At 43.8% G+C, this 24,945-nt stretch overlaps 1 protein-coding gene across 1 annotated transcript in view; it reads left to right on the forward strand.

The window, feature by feature from the left end:
• Positions 1-24,945, forward strand: part of LOC124795150 (alpha-tocopherol transfer protein-like) — a 60,947-nt gene that overhangs the window by 10,276 nt on the left and 25,726 nt on the right. Inside the window, exons 2-5 of the mRNA XM_047259035.1 lie at positions 7,131-7,271; positions 11,231-11,390; positions 14,768-15,017; positions 15,152-15,262. Coding sequence (XP_047114991.1) covers positions 7,133-7,271; positions 11,231-11,390; positions 14,768-15,017; positions 15,152-15,262 — 660 coding nt within the window. The 5' untranslated portion in view covers positions 7,131-7,132. The remainder of the gene's footprint in view (positions 1-7,130; positions 7,272-11,230; positions 11,391-14,767; positions 15,018-15,151; positions 15,263-24,945) is intronic.

The raw sequence follows: 24,945 nt of genomic DNA on the forward strand, positions 1-24,945 counted from the left end.
AAATTCATCTGAAATAGTTACTCGGTCCCGTCAGAGACGGCTGCTGGCAAACGTAAGACTTGCAGTATCACATACTATGGCGTACGCACCACGGCCTGTCTTCTTACGGGCCTCGGATTCGCAAGAGTGAAGTAGTGCTCGCCCTGTTTACGTCTACATCTCTGGCAGCGAGGCCGGCACTACGCCATGCCGTGATGGCTGCTGAGGGTTTCGATGTTATTGAATTCCTTTCGTTCTATCTCCAGTGATAGTGTCTAGTGTCGTTAGTGGGTCGTTGCTTTGAAAATCTGAGGTATAGTAGCGTGTGGTCGGTGACTGTGCTGCAGGCGGTAGTCTGGATATACAGTAAAGAACACACACACATACATTGGCGCAGAGGCACTACATCAAACGTGGAAGTTCCTTCGTACCACCTCGCTGATCGTCCTATGCCAGACTCATTTTGCCAGAATGCTTTGCATCAATATGAACAACAATCACAAGAAGAAAAGGGATAGCACAGGTATTAAGACATCAGGGAGTAACTTCTATGGTACTAGAGCACGCCGCAGGGAAGAGGAAGACGAAGATCGGGATACAGCCAGTAAATAATTGAGGATATAGGTTGCAAGTGCTTCTCTGAGATGACGAGGTTGATGCAGGATGGGAATCCATGGTGGGCAGCGTTAAACCAGTCAGAAGACTGTAGCATTTTCTGGGGCCATAGAATAAGAAACGGTGACAACGATTGCCTAAGACACAGCTACGTTAACTCATCGCACATTCATTAATATTCTCAGAGTTTCAAGAGATTTAGAGCTTGCTCTCTATACAACACTTTCTCTCAAAATTTATACACAATTCAAACAATCAGCAAATTGCTCCAAAAAGTGCGAGCTTACGTCTATCCGATGACATATGCGGTTGGATTGAACGTTTTCTAACAGACAGAGAGCAGTATGTCGTCCTGAATGGGGAGACTTCAACAGAAACAAGCGTAACATCAGGTGTGCCCCAGGGCAGCGTAATAGGTCCGCTGCTTTTTACGATTTACGTAGACGATCTGATTGATGGTGTTGACTGCGGCATTCGACTTTGGCGATGATGCTGTAGTCTACAGGAAAGTAGTGTCATACAAAATTCGTGAACAAATCAGCGAGGATTTGCAGAAAAGAAATGTGTGGTGTAATGACTGGCAGTTATCTCTCAATATTACTAACTGTAATCTACTGTGTCTAACAAAACGAAAATCCCCATTAATGTACGAGTACAAAATAAATGCCCAGTGTTTGGAAGCGGTAACATCCGTCAAGAATCTGGGTGTGACTATTCGGAATGATCTCAAAAGAATCGATCAGATTACAAAAGTAACGGGAAGGCTAACTCTAGATTGACGTTTATTGGTAGAATTCTGAAGCGATGCAGTCCTTCAACAAAGGAAATTGCTTACAATACGTTAGTTCGTCCAGTCTTAGAGTATTGTTCGTCTGTATGGGAACCTTACCAGTTAGGTCTGATTCAAGAGATGAGAAGGTCCAAAGAAGAGCGGCAAGATCCGTGACTCGTACATTTAGCCATCGCGGGAGCGTTACAAATAAGTTTAAAGTGGGACACACTTGCAGATAGACGACGCGCTGAATGGAAGGGGCTGCTCACTACATCCCAAAATCCGATCTTCACCGAGAATGTAGAGCTTATATTATTACCATCAACTTTCAAATCACTCAATGATCACCGTTGAAAGATAAGGGAAATTAGGGCTCGTACGGAGGCGTTCAGACAGTGCTTTTTCCCTTGCGCGATCCGCGAGTGGCACAGGGGTGGGGGGGGGGGGGGGGGCAATATGACTGGCACGAACCCTACGCAACACACCTCTTGGTGGCTAGCGGGGTACATATGTAGATGTAGAAGTAATAAAGCTGATTGTAATAGTTCAGATTTATTAATTTGCTAATTGTTTGAGTTTTGTACAAATTTTGAGAGAATGTGTTGTATAGGGCGCAAGCTGTAAATTTGTTGAAACTGTGAGATTATTAACGAACGTGCGATGAGTTAGCGTAGCTGTGTACCCTTTATTATTCTATGGCCCCAGAAAATGCTACAGTGCTCTGACTGGTTTGATGCGACCCACCACAAATTCCGTTCCTGTGTCTACCTCAGCATCTCAGAGTAGCGCCTACGATCTACGTCCTCAATTATTTGCTGGTTGTACCTCAATCTTCGCTTTCCTCTACAGTTTTTATCCTCTGCAGCGCGCACTGGTAGCATAGAAGTTACTCCCTGATGTTTAACACTTGTGCTATCATCCTATTCCTTTGCTTCTTGTCATTGAGTACAGGAATCCAGACGTAAGTAAACTTTCAACAATGCTCGAATCACTAAACCTGACCCTTAGCTGGAGTCTAACAGATCTACAGGAATTAAAATCTACTTACAGGGTGACAATTATTGAGCTGTATGAAATAAAATCGTCGTAACTTCTGAACGGTTTCCGTTAGGAAGATCAAACTGCACGGTTGGACACGGAGCATGCTGGGAATTATTTTGCTCATGCATGGTTTGATGATGATGTCCACTTTCATTTGGATGGGCTCTTCAATAAGCGAAATTGATGAAATTGGGGGACTGAGAACTCATTTAGCGATCGAGAAGTCTCTTCACCCTCAACATGTGACTGTGTGGTGCACAATGTCCGTTAGGAAATAACTGGTGCGATATTCATTGAAAGAACGGTGACTGCCGAACGTTATGTGAAGATTTTGGAAGATGATTTCATCCTCATTATCCAAAGTGACCCTGATTTCGACAAGATGTGGTTCATGCAAGACGGGCTCGACCCCCACGAAGCACGAAACTGTTTGATGTCCAGGAGGATCACTTTGGGGATCGCATTCTAACTATGGCGTACACAGCGGCCATTGGCATGAGCCTTGATTGGTCGCCGTATTATCCGGATCTGAACAAGTACAACTCCTTTTTGTGGAGCTATGTTAAAGACAACGTGTACAGCAATAACCCCAAAACCATTGCTCAGTTGAAAAGAGGCATTCAGGAGGTCATCGACAGCATCGATGTTCTGACACTTCAGACGCTCATGCAAAATTTCGGCATTCGTCTGCACCACATCGTCAATGGTAGCAGACATATCAAACATGTCATAACATTAATCTTAATATCTGTAGTGGCGTTTAGATGTTGAATAAAGTGTGTGCACCCCTTAGTTTGTAACTACTTTACGTTTTTTCGCATATAGTTCAATAATTGTCACCGTGTAAATTACTTAAGGAACGTAAGAATGCAAGATGTGCTCTCAGCAAACCACTGTAAGGATAGCAGTAGGTTCATACTTTACTTAGCTCACGAATAAACACCTGGAAAGGCTTGGTATAGCATCTACCAGTGAACATAGAACAAAAACAATATTTGGAACGGTTCCTTCTCTTTCTGGGTAGCTTTCTTAGGTTCGAGGCGCTGCGCGTTATGTGCAGTATTTATATCATCAACCTGAAAGTTACTTCATATGACAGATAAAATACAGTAGCCCATAGTGTACCTGAAACAAGTCAGTGTTAGAAATAAGAACTACGAAGTTTCACTGATTCACTGACGCATATGCCTTGCACAAGTGTGCTACGAAATACTCAAGCATATACTGTCCACCCGGTTACCCTCCATTCGGAATGTGGGTGCACTCAGCGACTGTTATGTGGCTTATAACTTATAGAGTGCAGCAATCAGTCGTCGTTTTTTTAGATTTTATTGCTCAAATCCAGATTTAGGCTAGTGTCTAGCCATACTGTCCACGTTTTAACTAAGTATCTATAGCACCACACGCAGAAGTCGTATACCACTGAGTGACTTATATCATGCCTCTGTAATGAAGTGCGAAGACGAAAGTGTTGAACCTCTACGGCTCTCATAGTGCATGAAATTCGCACCAGCGTTTTGGTGAGCAAATAACAGAACACAATAACAATGGAAGAATCAAGAAATGGCAACAAAGCCGTCAATACACACTACCTGAGCGAATTGCATGTCCGACGCAGTCACGACATACAATCCGTATGCGTCCGCATTATGCATATTCCAAAAGTGCACAGCGCTTGGAGACAAGCGTAAACTGTGACAATCCTGCTTGGGACAGACCCGACCACGGTCGTTTCTCCTTGGGCACAGCCAAGTAAAGACAGTGTCTGTACGTGTGGGTCGTTCCTTCGTAGTTAGCGACAACTTTCTGCTTATTTGCAGTAATGATTACAACTAGCCGCCGCTGTCACACGGCGCCTTTCGCGCTGCACTCGCGCAGATAAACCCTTCTCTCTGTCAGAAAGGTCACAAGCAGCGTCAACAGGGATTGTGACCAACATAGAATAACAATTCTGGTGCTGAGAACTTAGGCCGTAGTGCCAATCACAGTAGGCACTGATTACTTGGAAATGTATAGGAAGGTATCTAAACAATCGAAACTATGCATGCTTATATTCATTTAATACTAAATAAATGCACATAGAATGCTGTGGATTATCAATACTGTGATACACTGCCTATCGGGTTTCGTCTGAGGATCTTTGGCGTTTCTTTAACGACTTTTCTGGTGTTTCTCCAGCACGAGTAGCTGGTATTGTCAGAGATTAATCCCACATTTCTGGAGGCCGATAGTCCTCCTCGGAAACGACAGAAAAATCGGTAAGCAGACGTCAGACGAAGATACCGGGACAAAATTCGATACAAAAGATGGTTCAAATGGCTCCGAGCACTATGGGACTTAACATCTGAGGTCATCAGTCCCCTAGAACTTAGAACTACTTAAACCTAACTAACCTAAGGACATCATACACATCCATGCCCGAAGCAGGATTCGAACCTGCGACCGTAGCTGTCGCTAAAAGTCAATAGACAGCCGAATAGGTGACCACCAGAGCTTAAACGATCTCGTACGGGGTGTTCGGAAATTCCCGTTACAAACGTCTAGGGCTGAGACTGAATGGATAATATTTTGAATTGAAACCTGTGTCCAGAAACGTACAGTGGTGCAACCATTTGAAAGCATGTTGCTAAAGCGACCACTTTTGCAAGTAATTGATTAGGCGTGACCCAGTACATCTTTTGTTTTAGAATTGCTCGCATTAATAGCCAAAGAAATTGCTCTTGTACTCGCTGACGGGTTCTCTTCAACGTGATGCAGTACGGCCTCTTCCACTTTGTGTGTGCAGCGTCTCCTTGGAGCACCAGTTACACCTGCTGACGGTGAAGGTAACGTTTCGCGAAACCGTTGCGTAATTGTGGCGAGAAGGGTATGCGATGGAGTAGGACGCTGTGGTGAACGATCCTGACAACGGTGACGAGCAACTGTTCCATTATTATGACCTTGACCATTCAGAAGGATCTTACCGGTGTATTGTGCAAACGTGTATTCAACCATGTCGATCTAACACTCACAGACACGTGAATGAGGCTGGAAACAGGTCAGAGATTAGGACAGACATCATATGACCTAACCACACTTCACTATGGCTACCCTGTTGCATACCTACTTACAAGGGAACCTCCCCATCGCACTCCCCTCAGATTTAGTTATAAGTTGGCACAGTGGATAGGCCTTGAAAAACTGAACACAGATCAATCGAGAAAACAGGAAGAAGTTGTGTGGAACTATGAAAAAAATAAGCAAGATATACAAACTGAGTAGTCCATGTGCAACATAGGCTACATCAAGGATAGCGTGACCGCAGGAGCGCCGTGGTCCTGTGGTTAGAGTGAGCAGCTGCGAAACGAGAGGCCCTTGGTTACAGTCTACCCTCGAGTGAAAAGTTTCCTTTCTTTATTTTCGCAAAGTAATGATCTGTCCATTCGTTTATTGACGTCTCTGTTCACTGTAATAAGTTTAGTGTCTGTGTTTTGCGACCGCACCGCAAAACAGTGCAATTAGTAGACGAAAGGACCTTCCTCTTCAATGGGAACCGATTATGTGTGAGTGCCTGAACTTTGATAATTGACACACGATCCGGTAAACAATACTGATCTGTGTACCTGTGCAGCTTAGCAAAGTCATAGAATCTTTACACAAAGTATTTCACTTGCAGAAAACCAAACACATCTAACGGTTGCACAAGAGGCGTACAACTTGGAGGAATGGTAATCACATCTACTCCCACACTAAAATTGTCTGAAAATAAATAGTTAAACTTTTAACTCGAAGGAAGACTTGAACCAAGGACCTCTCGTTCTGCAGCTGCTCACGCTAACCATGAGACCACGGCGCTACTGAGCTCGTGTTCTCCTTGATGTTACCTATCTTGCTCATGGACTATTCAGTTTGTATATTTTGCTTATTTGTTTCATAGTTCCACACAACTTCTTACTGTCGTCTCGATTGATCTGTGTTCGGTTTTTCAAGGCCTATCCACTGTGCCAACTTATAACTAAATCTAATGGGGGGGGGGGGGGGTTGGGATGGAGAGGTTCCCTTGTTAGCAAACTTGTTTTGAACCGGCTGTAGCACAGAAACGGTGCGTTTCTGGAGTTAGATTTCTATTCAAAATATCATGTACACATTCCCCTCTACCAGTCTTAGAAGTTTTGAGAATGAAAACTTAGTGCAGGTAAGCTTCCAGCTCTATTTTACATTAAAAGATGTCGCTGGTAGATGAGGAAAGGAATACTTGCAGAAGCTTGTAACGAAAATTTCCTAACACCTCGTATTAACACAATTTTTGATAGCTCGAGAAGAAAATGCTATGACCTGGTAAAGTAAATGAGCCGCGTGGAATTAGCCCAGCGGTCTAAGGCGCTGCAGACATGGGCTGTGCGCCTGGTTCCGGCGGAGGTTCGAGTCCTCACTTGGGCATGGGTGTGTGTTTGTCCTTAAGATATGGTTCAAATGGCTCTGAGCACTATGGGACTCAATTGCTGTGGTCATCAGTCCCCTAGAACTTAGAACTACTTAAACCTAACTAACCTAAGGACATCACACACACCCATGCCCAAAGCAGGATTCGAACCTGCGACCGTAGCAGCTGTCCTTAGGATAATTTAGGATAAGTAGTGTGTAAGCTTAGGGACAGATAACCTTAGCAGTTAAGTCCCATAAGATTTCACACACATTTGAACATTTTTTTGAAAGTAAAAGACGATTCCCCTCTCTGTGGCAGATATGGCGTTCGAGTTCCCGACAGAAGAGCAGAAGGCGCTTGTGCGCCAGCAGCTGGGGACGAGCGAGGCAGATATCCGGCAGGCAGTGGCCGCCATTCGCAACTGGCTGCAGACACAACCGCACCTGCCCGACGTCATAGGTCAGCACGTCGCCACCATCTGTCTCTTTCTACACTGGCTAACTCTTCACGAAGCAACAGACTGGTATCATGCAGCACTTAACCTATAACTCCATCACTACCTTTAAATGCTGAACATTCTCTGCATCTTGCTGTACTTACAACGCTACTGAGCGTGATAGTGCAGTGGTTAGCACACTGGACACGCATTCTGCAGGACGACGGTTCTGACCCCCATCCACAAATCCAGGTTTAGGTTTTCCGTGATTTCCGTAAATCGCCCCAGGCAAATGTCTGGATGATTCATGTGAAATGGCACCGTCCTTCCTCATCCTTGACACATTCCGAGCTTGTGTTCCGTCTCTAATCACCTCGATCTTGACAGGACGTTTAACCTAATCTTCCTTCCTTCCTTTAGTTTTTACAAGGCTCTCGAGCATTTAAAAGTACTGTTTATCGTCCCCTCAATTAGACATTGTGAAACAATAAATGAAGACGTACAGTGAGTGGTTGTACTTTAACTACATAAGCTATTTCACTTTTTTATTTTTTCAAACTCTGATCGGTTGAGAAATTAAAACGACAGTGACAATAAGGTGAAGCTTTGCACATATGTTTTGTGCAACATCCCTGGTATTCCTGACTATTGAGCCACATCTTCCTTTTCAGTTTGAGCACACAGTCTATAAAACAGTCTCTCCAGCAAAGTGCGATGTCCTGCTGAGAGGCAGCGCCTGATATCATGCAGCCCACATAACGTAACTGTCAAACATTTCGTTCTTCATAGCCTGCACTCGACCAAAACTGTGGTTCTACGATATTTGTTCAGTGCATAAATCATGTAGTAAATGGTAGGATTACAGGTAGTATTGGTAGCATTTGTAGGGAAAAAAACACAAATGACTGATAGAGACAGAAACTGGGAGCGATGACTTCTCTTTGTTCGTTTGTTTTGCACATAACAATTCAGTATTAGTCCATTGTGTAGTTTATATCCTTTAAAATTTATTTGGCATTTTATATGTAATAAACACTAGTTGATAATGTAGCTTGTGCTCTTTCGTGTAACCAAAGCAATTACGTTTTATGCAAGTACAATTTACATGCACAAAAAACAAAATCTGTATAAATGTTGTGTTATTTTGTAATTTCTTTGTTTATCATGATCAAAGGCTACAGTTTCCTTATTAATGGCAAGAGCAAAAGATTTTTATGAATAACAGAAACATATTTTATATGATCTCGATGAAGTATTGAAGTGAGGCTTGATATGTTATTGTTTTGCGCTTTCTTTATTTTACCTTCTTTCAGGAAATCACTTTTTCTGGTGCTATACGACAAATCATTATCTTTTTTTAAATTCTCACTTAATTTCTGTACGGTTTACCACTTTCAGTTTCTGGCGAAATCTAGTATGACACTGATTGCATACTCTGACAAAGCGATTAAAATAACGCCCAAAAGGCATGCAACACGCTTAATATTCTGGTAACGCTATCATCATCTTAAATGACGAAGGCTACTAGGAAAACCACCGTAGTCTACAGCTACGTACGGTAGCCTATGGTGGTTTTACAGCTGTACTTCTTCATGACAATCTGCGTCTACATACTGCATGTGCAGCGAAGATGATCCTAGAGCGTTTGGAATGGGATGGGTTTGATCACCCATCATACAATCCAAACTTTGCTCCTACTCTCTTTTATCTCTTTGCTCACGTCAACCGCTGGCTATGACGACCCCATTTCGGCACAGACAACGAGCTGGAGGCCAGCGTAAGGAATTGACGAATATCACAGGTGCTGTCTTCTATGAAAAGGGTTCGGGAAAGTTGGTTCCACGCTACCACAAACGATTAAATCAGATCGGCAAGCATGTAGAGAAGTCGCTTGAAGGTGTACCTAGCAAAATCTTGCAAGGAAATCATTTTTTATTTTCGTTGTGGTATCTATTTCTCGACCAGTCGGAGGTTGAAATGAAAATAGGCCTCATTTATGGGGCAGTCAATTGAAAACGAAACGAACGGAAATATAGTATTTAAAGTGTTTCTTATTTCAAAAGTAATCGCCATAACTGTTAATAAATTTATTCCACTGGGAGACAGGATGGTAAACAACTTAAAGGACCATGATTGTACCCAAGCGTCCGCCTCTACGTCTTAGGGAAATCGATAGCTACGAACGTCTTTCTTCGGGGCTCCAAACGTATGGAAATCGCATAGCGAGAAATCGGTATTGAATGGAAGATGTGTAAGGGCTTCTCTGCGAAACTTCTGCAGCGTTGTGGCCGATATACTGCCGTAGTTGTTTCAGATATGTTGCAGAAATTTCTCTGGGCATCCTTATACATCCTCCACACAGGCTCGACCTCTCGTCGTCATCATCATCATCATTTAAGACTGATTATGCCTTTCAGCGTTCGGTCTGGAGCATAGTCCCCCTTATAAAATTCCTCCATGATCCCCTATTTAGTGCTAACATTGGCGCCTCTTCTGATGTTGAGCCTATTACTTCAAAATCATTCTTAACCGAATCCAGGTACCTTCTCCTTGGTATACCTCGACTCCTCCTACCCTCTACTGCTGAACCCATGAGTCTTGTGTAACCTTGCTTCTCCCATGCGTGTAACGTGACCCCACCATCTAAGCCTGTTCGCCCTGACTGCTACATGTATAGAGTTCATTCCCAGTTTTTCTTTGATTTCCTCATTGTGGACACTCTCCTGCCATTGTTCCCATCTACTAGTACCTGTAATCATCCTAGCTACTTTCATATCCGTAACCTCAGCCTTATTGATAAGGTAACCTGAATCCACCCAGCTTTCGCTCCCATACAACAAAGTTGGTCGAAACATTGAACGGTGCACAGATAACTTAGTCTTGGTACTACTTCCTTCTTGCAGAAGAGAGTAGATCGTAGCTGAGCGCTCACTGCATTAGCTCTGCTACATCTCGCTTCCAGTTCTTTCACTATGCTGCCATCCTGTGAGAATATGCATCCTCTCGTCATGAGATTTAAATGTTTTTGAAGTCCTGAAGGCAGACATTCGTGTCCGTCGACTTTCTCGGACGAAGACATGCACACATGGGTTCAAATGTGTGTTAGTAAGCAACCGCAATAATTTTTCAAGAAGGCGTTGACCATCGTGTCTCACACTGGTATAAATTTATTCCCAGTTATTGTGACTATTTGTCAAATAACAAACAGTTTACATACTTTTTTGCATCTGTCTCGTCTTCAAAAAAATGCTTCAAATGGCTCTGAGCACTATGGGACTTATCATCTGTGGTCATCAGTCCCCTAGAACTTAGAACTACTTAAACCTAACTAACCTAAAGTCATCACACACATCCATGCCCGAGGCAGGATTCGAACCTGCGACCGTAGCGGTCACGCAGTTCCAGACTGAAACTCCTAGAACCGCAAAGCCACACCTGCCGGCTGTCTCGTCTTCATTTGACTGCATCTTCTAAATGAACACATGGCTCGGTTGCTATTTTAAAAGTGTTTACGACTAGGCGTGGTGTATCTTAGTTGTGCACTACAAGCAAATTTAAATGATGTAGCACATGACAGCAAAGATTTTGGACTAATTCCTCCTTCAATTTCTATAGACGTTCTAATTGCAAACGTAATGAAATGATACATAATCTCCCTTGTTTTGCGATACTTATGCCGGTAGCTACTTTTAGTGTATCTACCTCCCCTCAAAAGTGTTCGCCATTAACATGCTCCGACAACATAACTTGCTTTTGACTTCACAATTCTACTTCTTTTCCACATCCGTGAGTTCCTTATCTGTAAAAATCAGTAACGAATCCCTGCTTTCAGAACTACATGTCTGTATGGACCATACGTTCTCGTAAATAACATGGAATATCTGCTGGAATCTTAGAGCGACTACTTGGAACTTTCTCAGATGACTGCACCACCTTATTAAATCGTCTTCTGATTCTCATTTTTTTTTTTATTTCACAACAGATGATGAACGGCTGGAACGATTATACATAAGCTGTAAGTGCAGGACGGAGATGGTCAAACAGATACTCGATGCCAGCTACACACTGAAGAAGAGGTTCCCCGAACTACTGATGAACAGAGATCCACTAGGGGAAGACATTATTACAGCTCTGAAGTGCACGTAAGTAAAACTCAGGAGAGAAATCATCCACATATTTATTTCCAAACCTTCAGAATGCCTAACGTTTTTCACAGTGTGCTTACACTGTATACGGTTTGTTACGTACTCTTGAAATTATGAGTAACAGCCTGCCAAACGACTCTTTAAGTCCACACTAATAAACATTCTTCTTAGATTCACCGTTGTCCATATCGATTTCCAGAGCTGAGAAGCTCCTAATTTGTAACTAGCCAGAAAACGGAATCTACAAACAACTAAATTTTCTGTTTCCACCAGGTACCGACGGTTGCTGATGGTCCAGCTCTAATAGTGTTCTACGGTGCCTTTCTCTATTTCGAAAATAGGGGATCTGTTTCTTTATGTTTGTGGTAATTATAAAATTTCTTATGTTTATTTCATCTAGAGGCTGAAGACAAGAACAAGATAATTGTTTCTCTTATTCAAAGATTCGTTGACAGATATTTCAGGCTGTTTTACACCATGTGGTATTTTCAGCTTCGTCAGGTAGGTTTGTAGACCATACTGGGGCACGACGCCTTTCAGATTTCTAAGATATGTACATGTGCAGTAATGGAATTTATTTTCATTCTTTGGATCTCGTGAAACTGTTTATGCTGCCTTCAATCATCAACTGTTTGTACCCGTAATTTATCGACTGCTAGCAAAGTCAGCTCATCAGCTTCAGACTATGCGTAAGATACTAAAACGAAACCGCGCCAATGAAAGTTACATATCGTTTAGTGATTTAAAACATTAGCATGTTCATATGAAGATGTTCGGTTAAGGGATTTCATACTTTTGCTTGTTATTTTTGTTAGTTCGAAAAGAAGAAAAAGAAAAAAGAAATTAATACATAAATGTTTGACGTGGTAGATATTTATAGGAAATAGGTGCGGGCCATCTAGTGACTGCGGAGGATATAAAGGATTATGTCTGAGTATAGCACGTCACGAAACATGTGACTGTGGATAAGCGTTTTGTTTCGTATACACAGTGCCTAAAATTCTAACAATCGTAAATTAAACTATTGCTACCATGTCTTGTGAAAGTGTTATTTTGTTGAATCGAAAATATAAAATATAACTATCGTTTTTTGGGTCATTTTCCATAAAGTAATTGGAAATAACATTTGAGGCCGTTTTCACTCTAAAATACTGATCTCTAACACAAACGTCAGTTGCAGTCACTACAAAATTTAGTTTTTTCAGCGTTTTTGGTAAAATCAGACGTGAATTTTGTTTAGTAACAAATTATTGTCTTTTCATTTAACACATGTGAAGAACAGAAATCAGTTACAAATGATGTTTTTGTTGAAATTGGTCTAGATATTATGATTCATACGAATCAGAAATAGATTTCTGTAGCAAATATATATTTTTAAATTGTTAATGAGAGCCTATTACACTCCTGGAAATGGAAAAGAGAACACATTGACACCGGTGTGTCAGACCCACCATTCTTTGCTCTGGACACTGCGAGAGGGCTGTACAAGCAATGATCACACGCACGGCACAGCGGACACACCAGGAACCGCGGTGTTGGCCGTCGAATGGCGCTAGCTGCGCAGCATTTGTGCACCGCCGCCGTCAGTGTCAGCCAGTTTGCCGTGGCATACGGAGCTCCATCGCAGTCTTTAACACTGGTAGCATGCCGTGACAGCGTGGACGTGAACCGTATGTGGAGTTGACGGACTTTGAGGGAGGGCGTATAGTGGGCATGCAGGAGGCCGGGTGGACGTACCGCCGAATTGCTCAACACGGGGGGCGTGAGGTCTCCACAGTACATCGATGTTGTCGCCAGTGGTCGGCGGAAGGTGCACGTGCCCGTCGACCTGGGACCGGACCGCAGCGACGCACGGATGCACGCCAAGACCGTAGGATCCTACGCAGTGCCGTAGGGGACCGCACCGCCACTTCCCAGCAAATTAGGGACACTGTTGCTCCTGGGGTATCGGCGAGGACCATTCGCAACCGTCTCCATGAAGCTGGGCTACGGTCCCGCACACCGTTAGGCCGTCTTCCGCTCACGCCCCAACATCGTGCAGCCCGCCTCCAGTGGTGTCGCGACAGGCGGGAATGGAGGGACGAATGGAGACGTGTCGCCTTCAGCGATGAGAGTCGCTTCTGCCTTGGTGCCAATGATGGTCGTATGCGTGTTTGGCGCCGTGCAGGTGAGCGCCACAATCAGGACTGCATACGGCCGAGGCACACAGGGCCAACACCCGGCATCATGGTGTGGGGAGCGATCTCCTACACTGGCCGTACACCACTGGTGATCGTCGAGGGGACACTGAATAGTGCACGGTACATCCAAACCGTCATCGCACCAATCGTTCTACCATTCCTAGACCAGCACGGGAACTAGCTGTTCCAACAGGACAATGCACGTCCGCATATATCCCGTGCCACCCAACGTGCTCTAGAAGGTGTAAGTCAACTACCCTGGCCAGCAAGATCTCCGGATCTGTCCCCCATTGAGCATGTTTGGGACTGGATGAAGCGTCGTCTCACGCGGTCTGCACGTGCAGCACGAACGCTGGTCCAACTGAGGCGCCAGGTGGAAATGGCATGGCAAGCCGTTCCACAGGACTACATCCAGCATCTCTACGATCGTCTCCATGGGAGAATAGCAGCCTGCATTGCTGCGAAAGGTGGATATACACTGTACTAGTGCCGACATTGTGCATGCTCTGTTGCCTGTGTCTATGTGCCTGTGGTTCTGTCAGTGTGATCATGTGATGTATCTGACCCCAGGAATGTGTCAATAAAGCTTCCCCTTCCTGGGACAATGAATTCACGGTGTTCTTATTTCAATTTCCAGGAGTGTAGTTCTTTCTCTTGTATCATCGGCATCATTAAACGAAATATCCATATTCTTGTAAACACTTTCCGATGTGAATTTCCTTCAGTTTAAGATACACTAAGATGGCACATCGGTTTACTGCCGCTGATCACGTGATGTTGACACATGGCAAACGTAGGTGCCCAGCTGTATGATCCGTGTTAAGTTATCGGGAGGCCAAGCCTAATTTACGGAAGGTGTTGCTTTCCATCAGACTTATAATGCGCATCACAGCCATCTAGTCTCACTGATACTATACATTCTTTTTTGTATTCTGGACTCAAATTTAGTCTCTTCACCTGACACCCAGATCGCGGTAAAATATGTGAAGAGGAAAATCTGAATTAAAGTGCACATGAATTACTTTATTTACATCAGATATCACTATTGCAATTTATTTTTTCAATTATCTTTACCAGTGCGATTTATCGGAGGTATTATTTGCTTTGCACCAATTTATGCAGATTTTAAGAGATTTATTATGTCTGCTTCACCTAAGTTTCTTCTATGCATAATATCTAGCAACTCGTTTCCAGGAAAGTACCTACGATGCCTCGCCTCACACCACAGTTTCATCGAGTTGGAGTCCTCGCCGGTACCGACCCAGACCCTACTAATCTAAACCCTGTGCATGTGGTGAAGGCTAGTCTCATGATAATGAATTTCGTTCTGTCATATGACTACTCCGTTGGATACATCTTCCTGATCGACCTACAGAACGTATCAACTGGACACTTGAGCAAGTTGACGGTTCGCGACCTTCGGGCACTTGAACTGATTTCCAGGGTACGTATTTAATTGACAACATTTCGGAATGTTCATTTTACCAGCAACAATAAAGTGGAAATTATGTATTAATTTCATTATTTTCTTTAGCTCTTGAAACTAACATGCGTCTGCGACTGTCTTTTTTTTTGCAGACAGCTTATGCCAAGAGAATCAGAGCCATACATTTTCTAAACGCACCGAAGATAATGAACATGGTAATGTCCATAGTGAAACCTGCTCTGCCCGAAAAACTACAGAAGAGGGTGAGTTAAACGACCAATTGTTTGTTCAGAGTTGGGGGGGCTAGACAAAACGGTGTTAATTTATTGCTGTCGTTACATACATTCTCCTATACCCATTATGTTTATTTCAGATGCCATATTTCAAAATAATACTCACTTTATGAATACTCTATGCGATGAATTTTCCGTATCCCCATCCAAAGATGTGTACAGTGGAAAGGCAAATTTGTGATGACCAGCGTTTTTGACGCTTGTCTGTGGCGCCATCCTGAGACGGAAATCGGGACTAGATGGGCAGATTGGTGGTCAGTGTGACTTAGGATGATGAGACAGCCGATTCTTATTGGCCAAGCTCTGGATGGAATTCGTGAGAATTTATCTGGCTTAAGGCGCTCATTGGACCTTGGGACAGATCAGTGTTTACCCAAATTCCAGGGTCGCGTATGCATACGGAGATGTCGTGTAGCTGTGGTCTGTGGTGGAGACTGTTGGGTTTTGCACAACAGTAGTATGCTAGGTGACCTAAAGACAGCAAAGGATTAAGGCGCCGTACGTGTAACAGTGCATTTTTCGCCTATACTTCTGCTGTATAACTACATTTCTAGTTGCGCTGCTTATTATGGATAGTAGTGATGACAAATCAGTTCAAATGTTCAAATGTGTGTGAAATCTTATGGGACTTAACTGCTAAGGTCATCAGTCCCTAAGCTTACACACTACTTAACCTAAATAATCCTAAGGAGAAACACACACACCCATGCCCGAGGGAGGACTCGAACCTCTGCCGGGACCAGGACAAATCAGTATTCTGTTGACTTTTGCTGCTAACGGCTGTGATCATAAGACGCACTTGGCTCTCTTAGCAGCAGTTGTCATTTGTATGTTAGATCGAGTAGTTTCTCGCTTCATTACTCACACCAGGCCACTTACAATGTGCACTTTCTTTATTGTTTTGAGTCATCAGCTTTCGGACTGGTTTGATGCGACCCGCCAGGGATTCCTCTCCTCTGCCGTCTTCATCTCAGAGTAGCACTTGCAACCTACGTCCTCAATTATTTGTTGGATGTATTTCGAGCTCTGTTTTTCCTACAGCGGTTGCCCTCTACAGCTCCCTCTACTACCATGAAAGTTATTCCCTGATGTCTTAACAGATTTTCTAAAAAATGGTTCAAATGGCTCTGAGCACTATGGGACTGAACTGCTGAGGTCATTAGTCCCCTAGAACTTAGAACTAGTTAAACCTAACTAACCTAAGGACATCACAAACATCCATGCCCGAGGCAGGATTCGAGCCTGCGACCGTAGCGGTCTTGCGGTTCTAGACTGCAGCGCCTTTAACAGCACAGCCACTTCGGCTGGCTAACAGATTTTCTATCACCCTGTACATTCTCCTTGTCAATGTTTTCCACATATTTCTTTCCTTTACGATTCTGTGCAGAATCTCATAATTCTTACCTTATCAGTCCACCTAATGTGTACCATTATTCGTTCACCGGCGTTATCGCACTTCCTGGGTCAACTAAAGCACGTTTCATAATATTGCTAACGGCCCTCGTTTCCCACCGTCAATCTGTAGTACGCCTCTCTTTATTAAGTCCACATTTATCCACACTTACGTCGCACTTGTAACGTTTCCCCACAACTCAGCACTTGTTTCGTATAACTGTGTAGAATCCGTTCCGCCGCTCTATTATAATTTGGTGTAATGTGTCCGGTACAATCCTGTCTCATTTCATCGACGTATGATGTAGCCGGTATTTGGGTACTAGTTCATGAAGTTGTTGAGGTGTGGAAGGTGCTGTGCAGATAACCACTGTGTTTCTATCTTGCAATTTAATAGCAACGAAATGGGGCTCATTATTTGTGTCTCCGTGTACTGGAGGCATAATACTTTTACTGTGTTACGAATTCTAGTTTCGTATGCGTCAGTGGATTCCTTCCACAGCTATTTCTTTCCATATCGTGCATATACTGAGTCTTGAAAGGCCCACGGTGGTATCACATTATTACAAATGTTCCTTCGCAACTCATATATTCCATGATTGTTTTCTAATGATTCTAATATCCACTCTCTCAAGGTTCCTTCCAAATCAGCGGCTAATAACCGTAACAATTCCGTCTCCGACAAGGTGATTATATGTCCTATTCTTGGACATCTACCAATAATACTAAAACTCTACTATTCGCACAAGAGAGTTATCCGTAAAATTTTTACACCTTAGAATATACTCCTGTAACGGATTAGGCGACTCAGTGTAATTAATCCTCACCTTCCCCTGACTTTCCGATATTTACATCTGAGATTTTTCCATTTTAGGAACTTTTTATACACACCTATCCTAACTAACCGTTGACCGATCTCTATCGTTAGTGGTTGTAATGTAGAAACGTCATCTCCCGCCACTCCTGCCTCATCCGTTAACCTGTGTTCATAATGTTGAAAAAGTGCCTCTAGTCGTCTAAGTAGGCCAATAGTAGGTCTTCATTCGCAAAAGAACTCTTTATGTACTTCAAAATCTTGAAGCGCAGAGCGCAATGCACCAATGGTCTGGCTTAACTCATCTTGGTGGAGTTTGAAAGTGATATATTACTCAGTGGTAAGTCGTTATTGCTGCACTAATTCATCCACTGTTCTTTGTAAATCCATAGTCTCTTTTTTGAATTTCGTACAAGATTTCAGCTCTCTGGAAGCATGTAGGGTCTCTCAGCGTCGCCATAGCCCAACTGAAACAGAACACAAAGAACAGCAATCTGAAGAACAGAGTGTCAGTCCACCCTACCACACCAGATACTTTTACCCTGCTACCATCTGTGCACCAGAAGGATATACGGAGCGAACACTGGGTGTTAGAAATGGGCTCTGACGTTTCATATTTTTATTAAAACTAAACATTTACCAATGATTACAAATTATTAAATCATTAATCAAAGTCTTGTGTTTTTCGACACATCTTCTGTGGATGATATGTTGCAGTGGATATTTAGCAAATAACTTTCAATGAAACAATTTGTGGTAACACGCAACTGAAAGTAATTACTTTCTTCTAAAATTTTAATTTACTTGAAATTACTAAACCAAAACATTGGGAAAGGATAATGATTATTTATGCAGTTAAAGTGTACTGAAAGTTCTTGACCAGAAGAACCGTAAAACAATAGTAATTACTTACACGACTCAATGCAACAGGCGCAGTTTTCTGCTAATCATGAAATAGTAATTAATGAATTCTTTACAATTTATTTCCACCCGTCGCACACCAGGCAATGAAAGCATCCTACACACTGTCACAACGAGGTAACATTAACAACCGTTACGGTTACATTACATTACCAACATTCGAGAAAGACTAGTAAATTTCATTTGACCCCAGTTTGGTTGACAATCCATGCGCCCCAGCAACTTCAAACCGGCTACATACACAACAACTTTTCCAAACAGTAACAGACTGATAACATATTACAATTTAGTTTGTCATATAGCACTAGAACTTTACACAAGTATCAAACACACCTGGAAAGAAAGTAAGCTCAAGCATCGTGTCCTAACAGCACGAGTAAAAAACCAACGCTCTTTTTTTTCTTAAATAGAGGGATACCCTTTCATCATACTTAAATACCAGTTACTACGTGCGTATACATTTGAATGTTTGTTACTGTAATGCTTATATCACACAGAAATACCTCATTCCGCAGCCGCCTGTCACGTGTGGCATATGACACGTATAATCAGAAAGGTTATGACGAAGTGAGAAACGGCTCGATCTAACATACGAATTACAAGTGCTCCTAAGAGATTCAGCAGCGTGATGTAATCACAACCATTAGCAGCAAAATGTGAACGGAATACTGACTTGTCAGCACCAGTACCAACAACAGGCTGCGTAACTAGAAACGTAGACACACGTTATACAGCGTAACTGTAATCGTTTGCCGCCCACAGGCCACCCAGCGTACCACCGTCGTACAAAACCTCAGGTCACAGTTCCACGACACCTCTATATGCAGTGCCGACCTGGAAATGTAGATAAAGTCCAATGATGCCTTTATCCAGACAAATGCGCACGCAATCCGTACTGAGCTTGCCCAGGAGAAGGCTGCCGTCTCCTCGTGCCAACTCAGACGGACCGCCGTTCTACACCTTTAACTCCGGTTTCCGGGCCAGGATGGCGCCACCGCTAAGAGTCAAAGACGCTGGCCATAAAAACCCCACACCACGCATTGTTTCAGGTAAGGCTATCAGTCAATCCATACTTTAGACCACCACTAAAAATATCCGTCTCTGTGACTCAAAATCGGAATTATTTTTCACAATGTGCAAGCTATGGTATTTACGAGAGCGCTTTTAGTGTTAATGATTTATATCAGATGATATTCGCACACGTAAGGACCAACGTCGAAACGATGTCAGTTGAGAATATACACTACTGGCCATTAAAATTGCTACACCAAGAAGAAATGTAAGTCATAAACGGGTATTCATTGGACAAATATATTGTACTAGAACTGACGCGTGATTACATTTCCACGCAATTTAGGTGCATAGATCCTGAGAAATCAGTGCCCAGAACAACCACCTCTGGCCGTAATAACGGCCTTGATACGCCTGGGCATTGAGTCAAACAGAACATAGATGGCGTGTACAGGTATAGCTGCCCATGCAGCTTCAACACGATACCAAAGTTCATCAAGAGTAGTGACTGACGTATTGTAACGAGCCAGCTACTCGGCCACCATTGAACAGACGTTTTAAATTGGTGAGAGATCTGGAGAATGTGCTGACCAGGGCAGCAGTCGAACATTTTCTGTATCCAGAGAGGCCCGTACAGGATCTGCAGCATGCGGTCGTGCATTATCCTGCTGAATTGTAGGGTTTCACAGGGATCGAATGAAGGGTAGAGCCACGAGTCGTAACACATCTGAAATGTAACGTCCACTGTTCAAAGTGCCGTCAATGCGAACAAGAGGTGACCGAGACGTGTAACCAATGGCACCCCATACCATCACGCCGGGTGATACGCCAGTATGGCGATGACGAATACACGCTTCCAATGTGCGTTCACCGAGATGTCGCCAAACACAGATGCAACCGTCGTGATGCTGTAAACACATCCTGGATTCATCCGAAAAAATGACGTTTTGCCATTCGTGCACCCAGGTTCGTTGTTGAGTACACTATCGCAGGCGCTCCTGTCTGTGATGCTGCGTCAAGAGTAACCGCAGCTATGGTCTCCGAGCTGATAGTCCATGCTGCTGCAAACGTCGTCGAACTGTTCGTGCAGTTGGTTGTTGTCTTGCAAACGTCGCCATGTGTTGACTCAGGGATCGAGAGGTGGCTGCACGATACGTTAACAGCATTGCAAATAGGATGCCTATCATCTCGACTGCTAGTGATACAAGGCCGTTGGCATCCAGCACGGCGTTCCGTATTACCCTCCTGTGCCCACCGATACCCTATTCTGCTAACAATCATTGGATCTCGACCAACGCGAGCAGCAATGTCGTGATACGATAAACCGCAATCGCGATAGGCCACAATCCGCCCTTTATCAAAGTGAGAAATTGGTTGGAAAGTTTCCTCATGTCAACACGTTGTAGGTGGTACCACCAGCGCCAACCTTGTGTGAATGCTCTGAAAAGCTAATCATTTGCATATTACAGCATCTCCTTCCTGTCGCTTAAATTTGGCGTCTGTGGCATGTCATCTTCATGGTGTAGCCGTTTTAATGGCGAGTAGGGTAATAATCAGTCAGAGCGAGCGGACCTCAAAAAATTTACCATGTTATCACGAATTGGTTTCTACGTGTGATATTCAAAACGCTACGTTCCATAGTAACCAAATGGATTCTTGTTGGGAGCATTAACCATTTTTTTATTATACTGATTAAATATTTACGTAAGACACCTGAGAGACAGCTACTGTTTGTAAAGAAAACACTCGATTACAGTCATTATATGAAAGCGTGGTGTCTGTTCATTCGGACATGTACGAAAGGACAAATATGATGCGGAATATGCAACCGTGACAGATAACTGATGAGCCATAACATTATGTCCACCTCCTTAGTAGCTTGCTCGTCCGTTTTTAGAACGAAATACATCACCGCTTCTGTGTACCAGAGAACTGACTGTTTGTTGGTAGGTCTGTGGAAGTATGCAGCGTTAGATGTCCACGCGCAGGACACGTAATTCGCGTAAGTAAGGTGCCGTTGATTTGCGTGCGCGGTGATGGTTCCCGATAGCGACCCAGGTGAGTTCCATGGGATTTAGATTTGGTCACCGAGACATCACTAATGATCCTAAAACCACTGCAGCTAGCACGGTTCTGGCTCCGAGCCACAGACAATTTCACTTCTGAAAGATTACATCTCCGTCGGGGAAGATACCGAACGTGAAAGGGTGCGGTGGTTCGCAGCAGTCAGCGAATCTTCGAGTACTACCACAGGTCCCATGCAAGCGCAGAAGAATACAGGGTGATTCAAAAAGAATACAACTTTCAAAATGTGTATTTAATGAAAGAAACATAATATAACCTTCTGTTATACATCATTACAAAGAGTATTTAAAAAGGTTTTTTTTCACTCAAAAACAAGTTCAGAGATGTTCAATATGGCCCCCTCCAGACACTCGAGCAATATCAACCCGATACTCCAACTCGTTCCACACTCTCTGTAGCACATCAGGCGTAACAGTTTGGATAGCTGCTGTTATTTCTCGTTTCAAATCATCAATGGTGGCTGGGAGAGGTGGCCGAAACACCATATCCTTAACATACCCCCATAAGAAAAAATCGCAGGGGGTAAGATCAGGGCTTCTTGGAGGCCAGTGATGAAGTGCTCTATCACGGGCTGCCTGGCGGCCGATCCATCGCCTTCCCTTTGCACAAACACCCATCCTCTGTAAACTGTTTATACCAACGTTTAATACACCACCTATCAGGAGGTTTAACACCATACTTCGTTCGAAATGCACGCTGAACAACTGTCGTCGATTCACTTCTGCCGTACTCAATAACACAAAAAGCTTTCTGTTGAGCGGTCGCCATCTTAGCATCAACTGATGCTGACGCCTAGTCAACAGCGCCTCAAGTGAACAAATGTACAACTAAATGAAACTTTATAGCTCCCTTAATTCGCCGACAGATAGTGCTTAACCCTGCCTTTTGTCCTTGAAGAGTTTTAATTCCTAAAGTTGTGGCATTCTTTTTGAATCACCCTGTATTGTTCTCACCAGACTGTGTCCGTGCTGCGCTGCACGTTTCGAGTTCCCGTTCACATCGATGACGGCGTTTGTGGTGTCGAAAAGAGACCTATTGTAGCAAAACTGTGATTCACCAGAAGAGCCAGCACGTTTCCATTTATCGAAGGACAAATTCCGATGGTCCAATACCCACTACAATCGTAACTGGCGATGTCTTTAGGCCAATATGTATACACATAGGGGTGGTCTGCTGCGGAGCTCCATGTTGAACAATGTACGATAGACGGTGTGCTCCGAAACACTTGTGCGAGTAGCAGTATTGTACTCTTTCGGCGAGATTCCACAGATCACAATCTGTCCTACTTCAGAGAGCAGACAAGCCCCCAAACCCCACGCTCTGCCGACCGGAATGGCCGAGAGGTTCTAGGGACTACAGTCTGGAACCGCGCGACCGCTACGTTCGCAGGTTCGAATCCTGCCTCGGGCATGGATGTTCAAATGGCTCTGAGCACTATGGGACTCAACTGCTCAGGTCATTAGTCCCCTAGAACTTAGAACTAGTTAAACCTAACTAAGGACATCAGAAACATCCATGCCCGAGGCAGGATTCGAACCTGCGACCGTAGCGGTCTTGCGGTTCCAGACTGCAGCGCCTTTAACCGCACGGCCACTTCGGCCGGCCCGGGCATGGATGTGTGTGATGTCCTTAGGTTAGTTAGGTTTAAGTAGTTCTAAGTTCTACGGGACTGATGACCTCAGAAGTTAAGTCCAATAGTGCTCAGAGCCATTTGAACCAACCCACGTTCTGTGAAGAGTCGTGGACGTGCAACCATTTAGCGCCTAGTGGTAGTTTCACTGTTCTTCTACCTCTTTCCGTAGCTGCTCATGACAGCATCAAGTGAACATTTGACCAGCTTCGCCGCTTTCGAAATACTCGTTCACAGGCTCTACGTAATAATAATCTGCCTTTTGTCGAAGTCGCTTAAATGGATTTCCCCATTTGCAGCCCATTTCTTCGCTAGGGATACCCCTGCCCCTGTCTGCTCCATTTACATATCTTTGTTACCACGTCACGTGCCTTGAGTGCCACCAGGAGGTATCACACGACGCGCTGGACAGCGCTCGAAATGTATTAGGTAAATTGAAGGTGTTGGGGGGAAACGAAACGAAAGGAAAGGGAAGGAACTACTGATGTCAGCTGAGGACTTTACGCAATGAATCCACCACCTCCAGTGAGGATTCACAATTATGTTCGACCTCCCGCGGGAATCTCAAAGTAGCGAGAGTGGAGGACCAGCACGGATACTGCGGGCAGGCAGCGCCAGGTGAAAATTTAGGTCGACTGAGGGGCGTACCAAGATAGTACGTGCAGTTACGATAAACATTGTGTGTGAGTGACGCAGTGGCTAACGTAACTGCCTAGTAAGCAGGAGATCCCGTGTTCGAATCCTAATTCAGCACAAATTTTCACTAGTTGCCGCTGGTTCTGCATGAAGTCCCGATGCAGCTGACATCATTACATTAGTTTCTTCACTTCCCACCCCAACCCACGCCCCGTCCACCTTCCATTTGCAGGGTACTGTGCAGATCACACCCCAACTGAACAACTGCTTACGTACCTCTGCTCGAAATTGTTGAGTTCTGTTTCTGATGGCGGTATACTGGAATCAACCAAGGAAAATCACTGGTGTACTGCGAAAGAGGTGGTCGATTGCATGAAGCGATGTTCTGAGACACTGATGCTTGAAACCCACGACTTCATTGTGCAATATTGAAGTTTACACCCACACTTAAATAAATACTTAAAACCGTATAGGGGAGCCAGAATTACACCGACAAAATTTCTGAAGTTATTAGAGATATTTTCTGGGTATTTGACACAAGGGACCGATTTCATTGTTGAAGATTATTTGTTGTTGTTGTGGTCTTCAGTCCTGAGACTGGTTTGATGCAGCTCTCCATGCTACTCTATCCTGTGCAAGCTTCTTCATCTCCCAGTACCTACTGCAACCTACATCCTTCTGAATCTGCTTAGTGTATTCATCTCTTGGTCTCCCTCTACGATTTTTACCCTCCACACTGCCCTCCAGCACTAAACTGGTGATCCCTTGATGCCTCAGAACATGTCCTACCAACCGATCCCTTCTTCTAGTCAAGTTGTGCCACAAACTTCTCTTCTCCCCAATCGTATTCAACACGTCCTCATTAGTTATGTGATCTACCCACCTAATCTTTAGCATTCTTCTGTAGCACCACATTTCGAAAGCTTCTATTCTCTTCTTGTCCAAACTAGTTATCGTCCATGTTTCACTTCCATACATGGCTACACTCCATACAAATACTTTCAGAAACGACTTCCTGACACTTAAATCTATACTCGATGTTAACAAATTTCTCTTCTTGAGAAACGCTTTCCTTGCCATTGCCAGTCTACATTTTATATCCTCTCTACTTCGACCATCATCAGTTATTTTACTCCCTAAATAGCAAAACTCCTTTACTACTTT

Source organism: Schistocerca piceifrons, chromosome 4 (genome assembly GCF_021461385.2).
Source record: "Schistocerca piceifrons isolate TAMUIC-IGC-003096 chromosome 4, iqSchPice1.1, whole genome shotgun sequence".
NCBI classification, from domain to species: Eukaryota; Metazoa; Arthropoda; class Insecta; order Orthoptera; family Acrididae; genus Schistocerca; species Schistocerca piceifrons.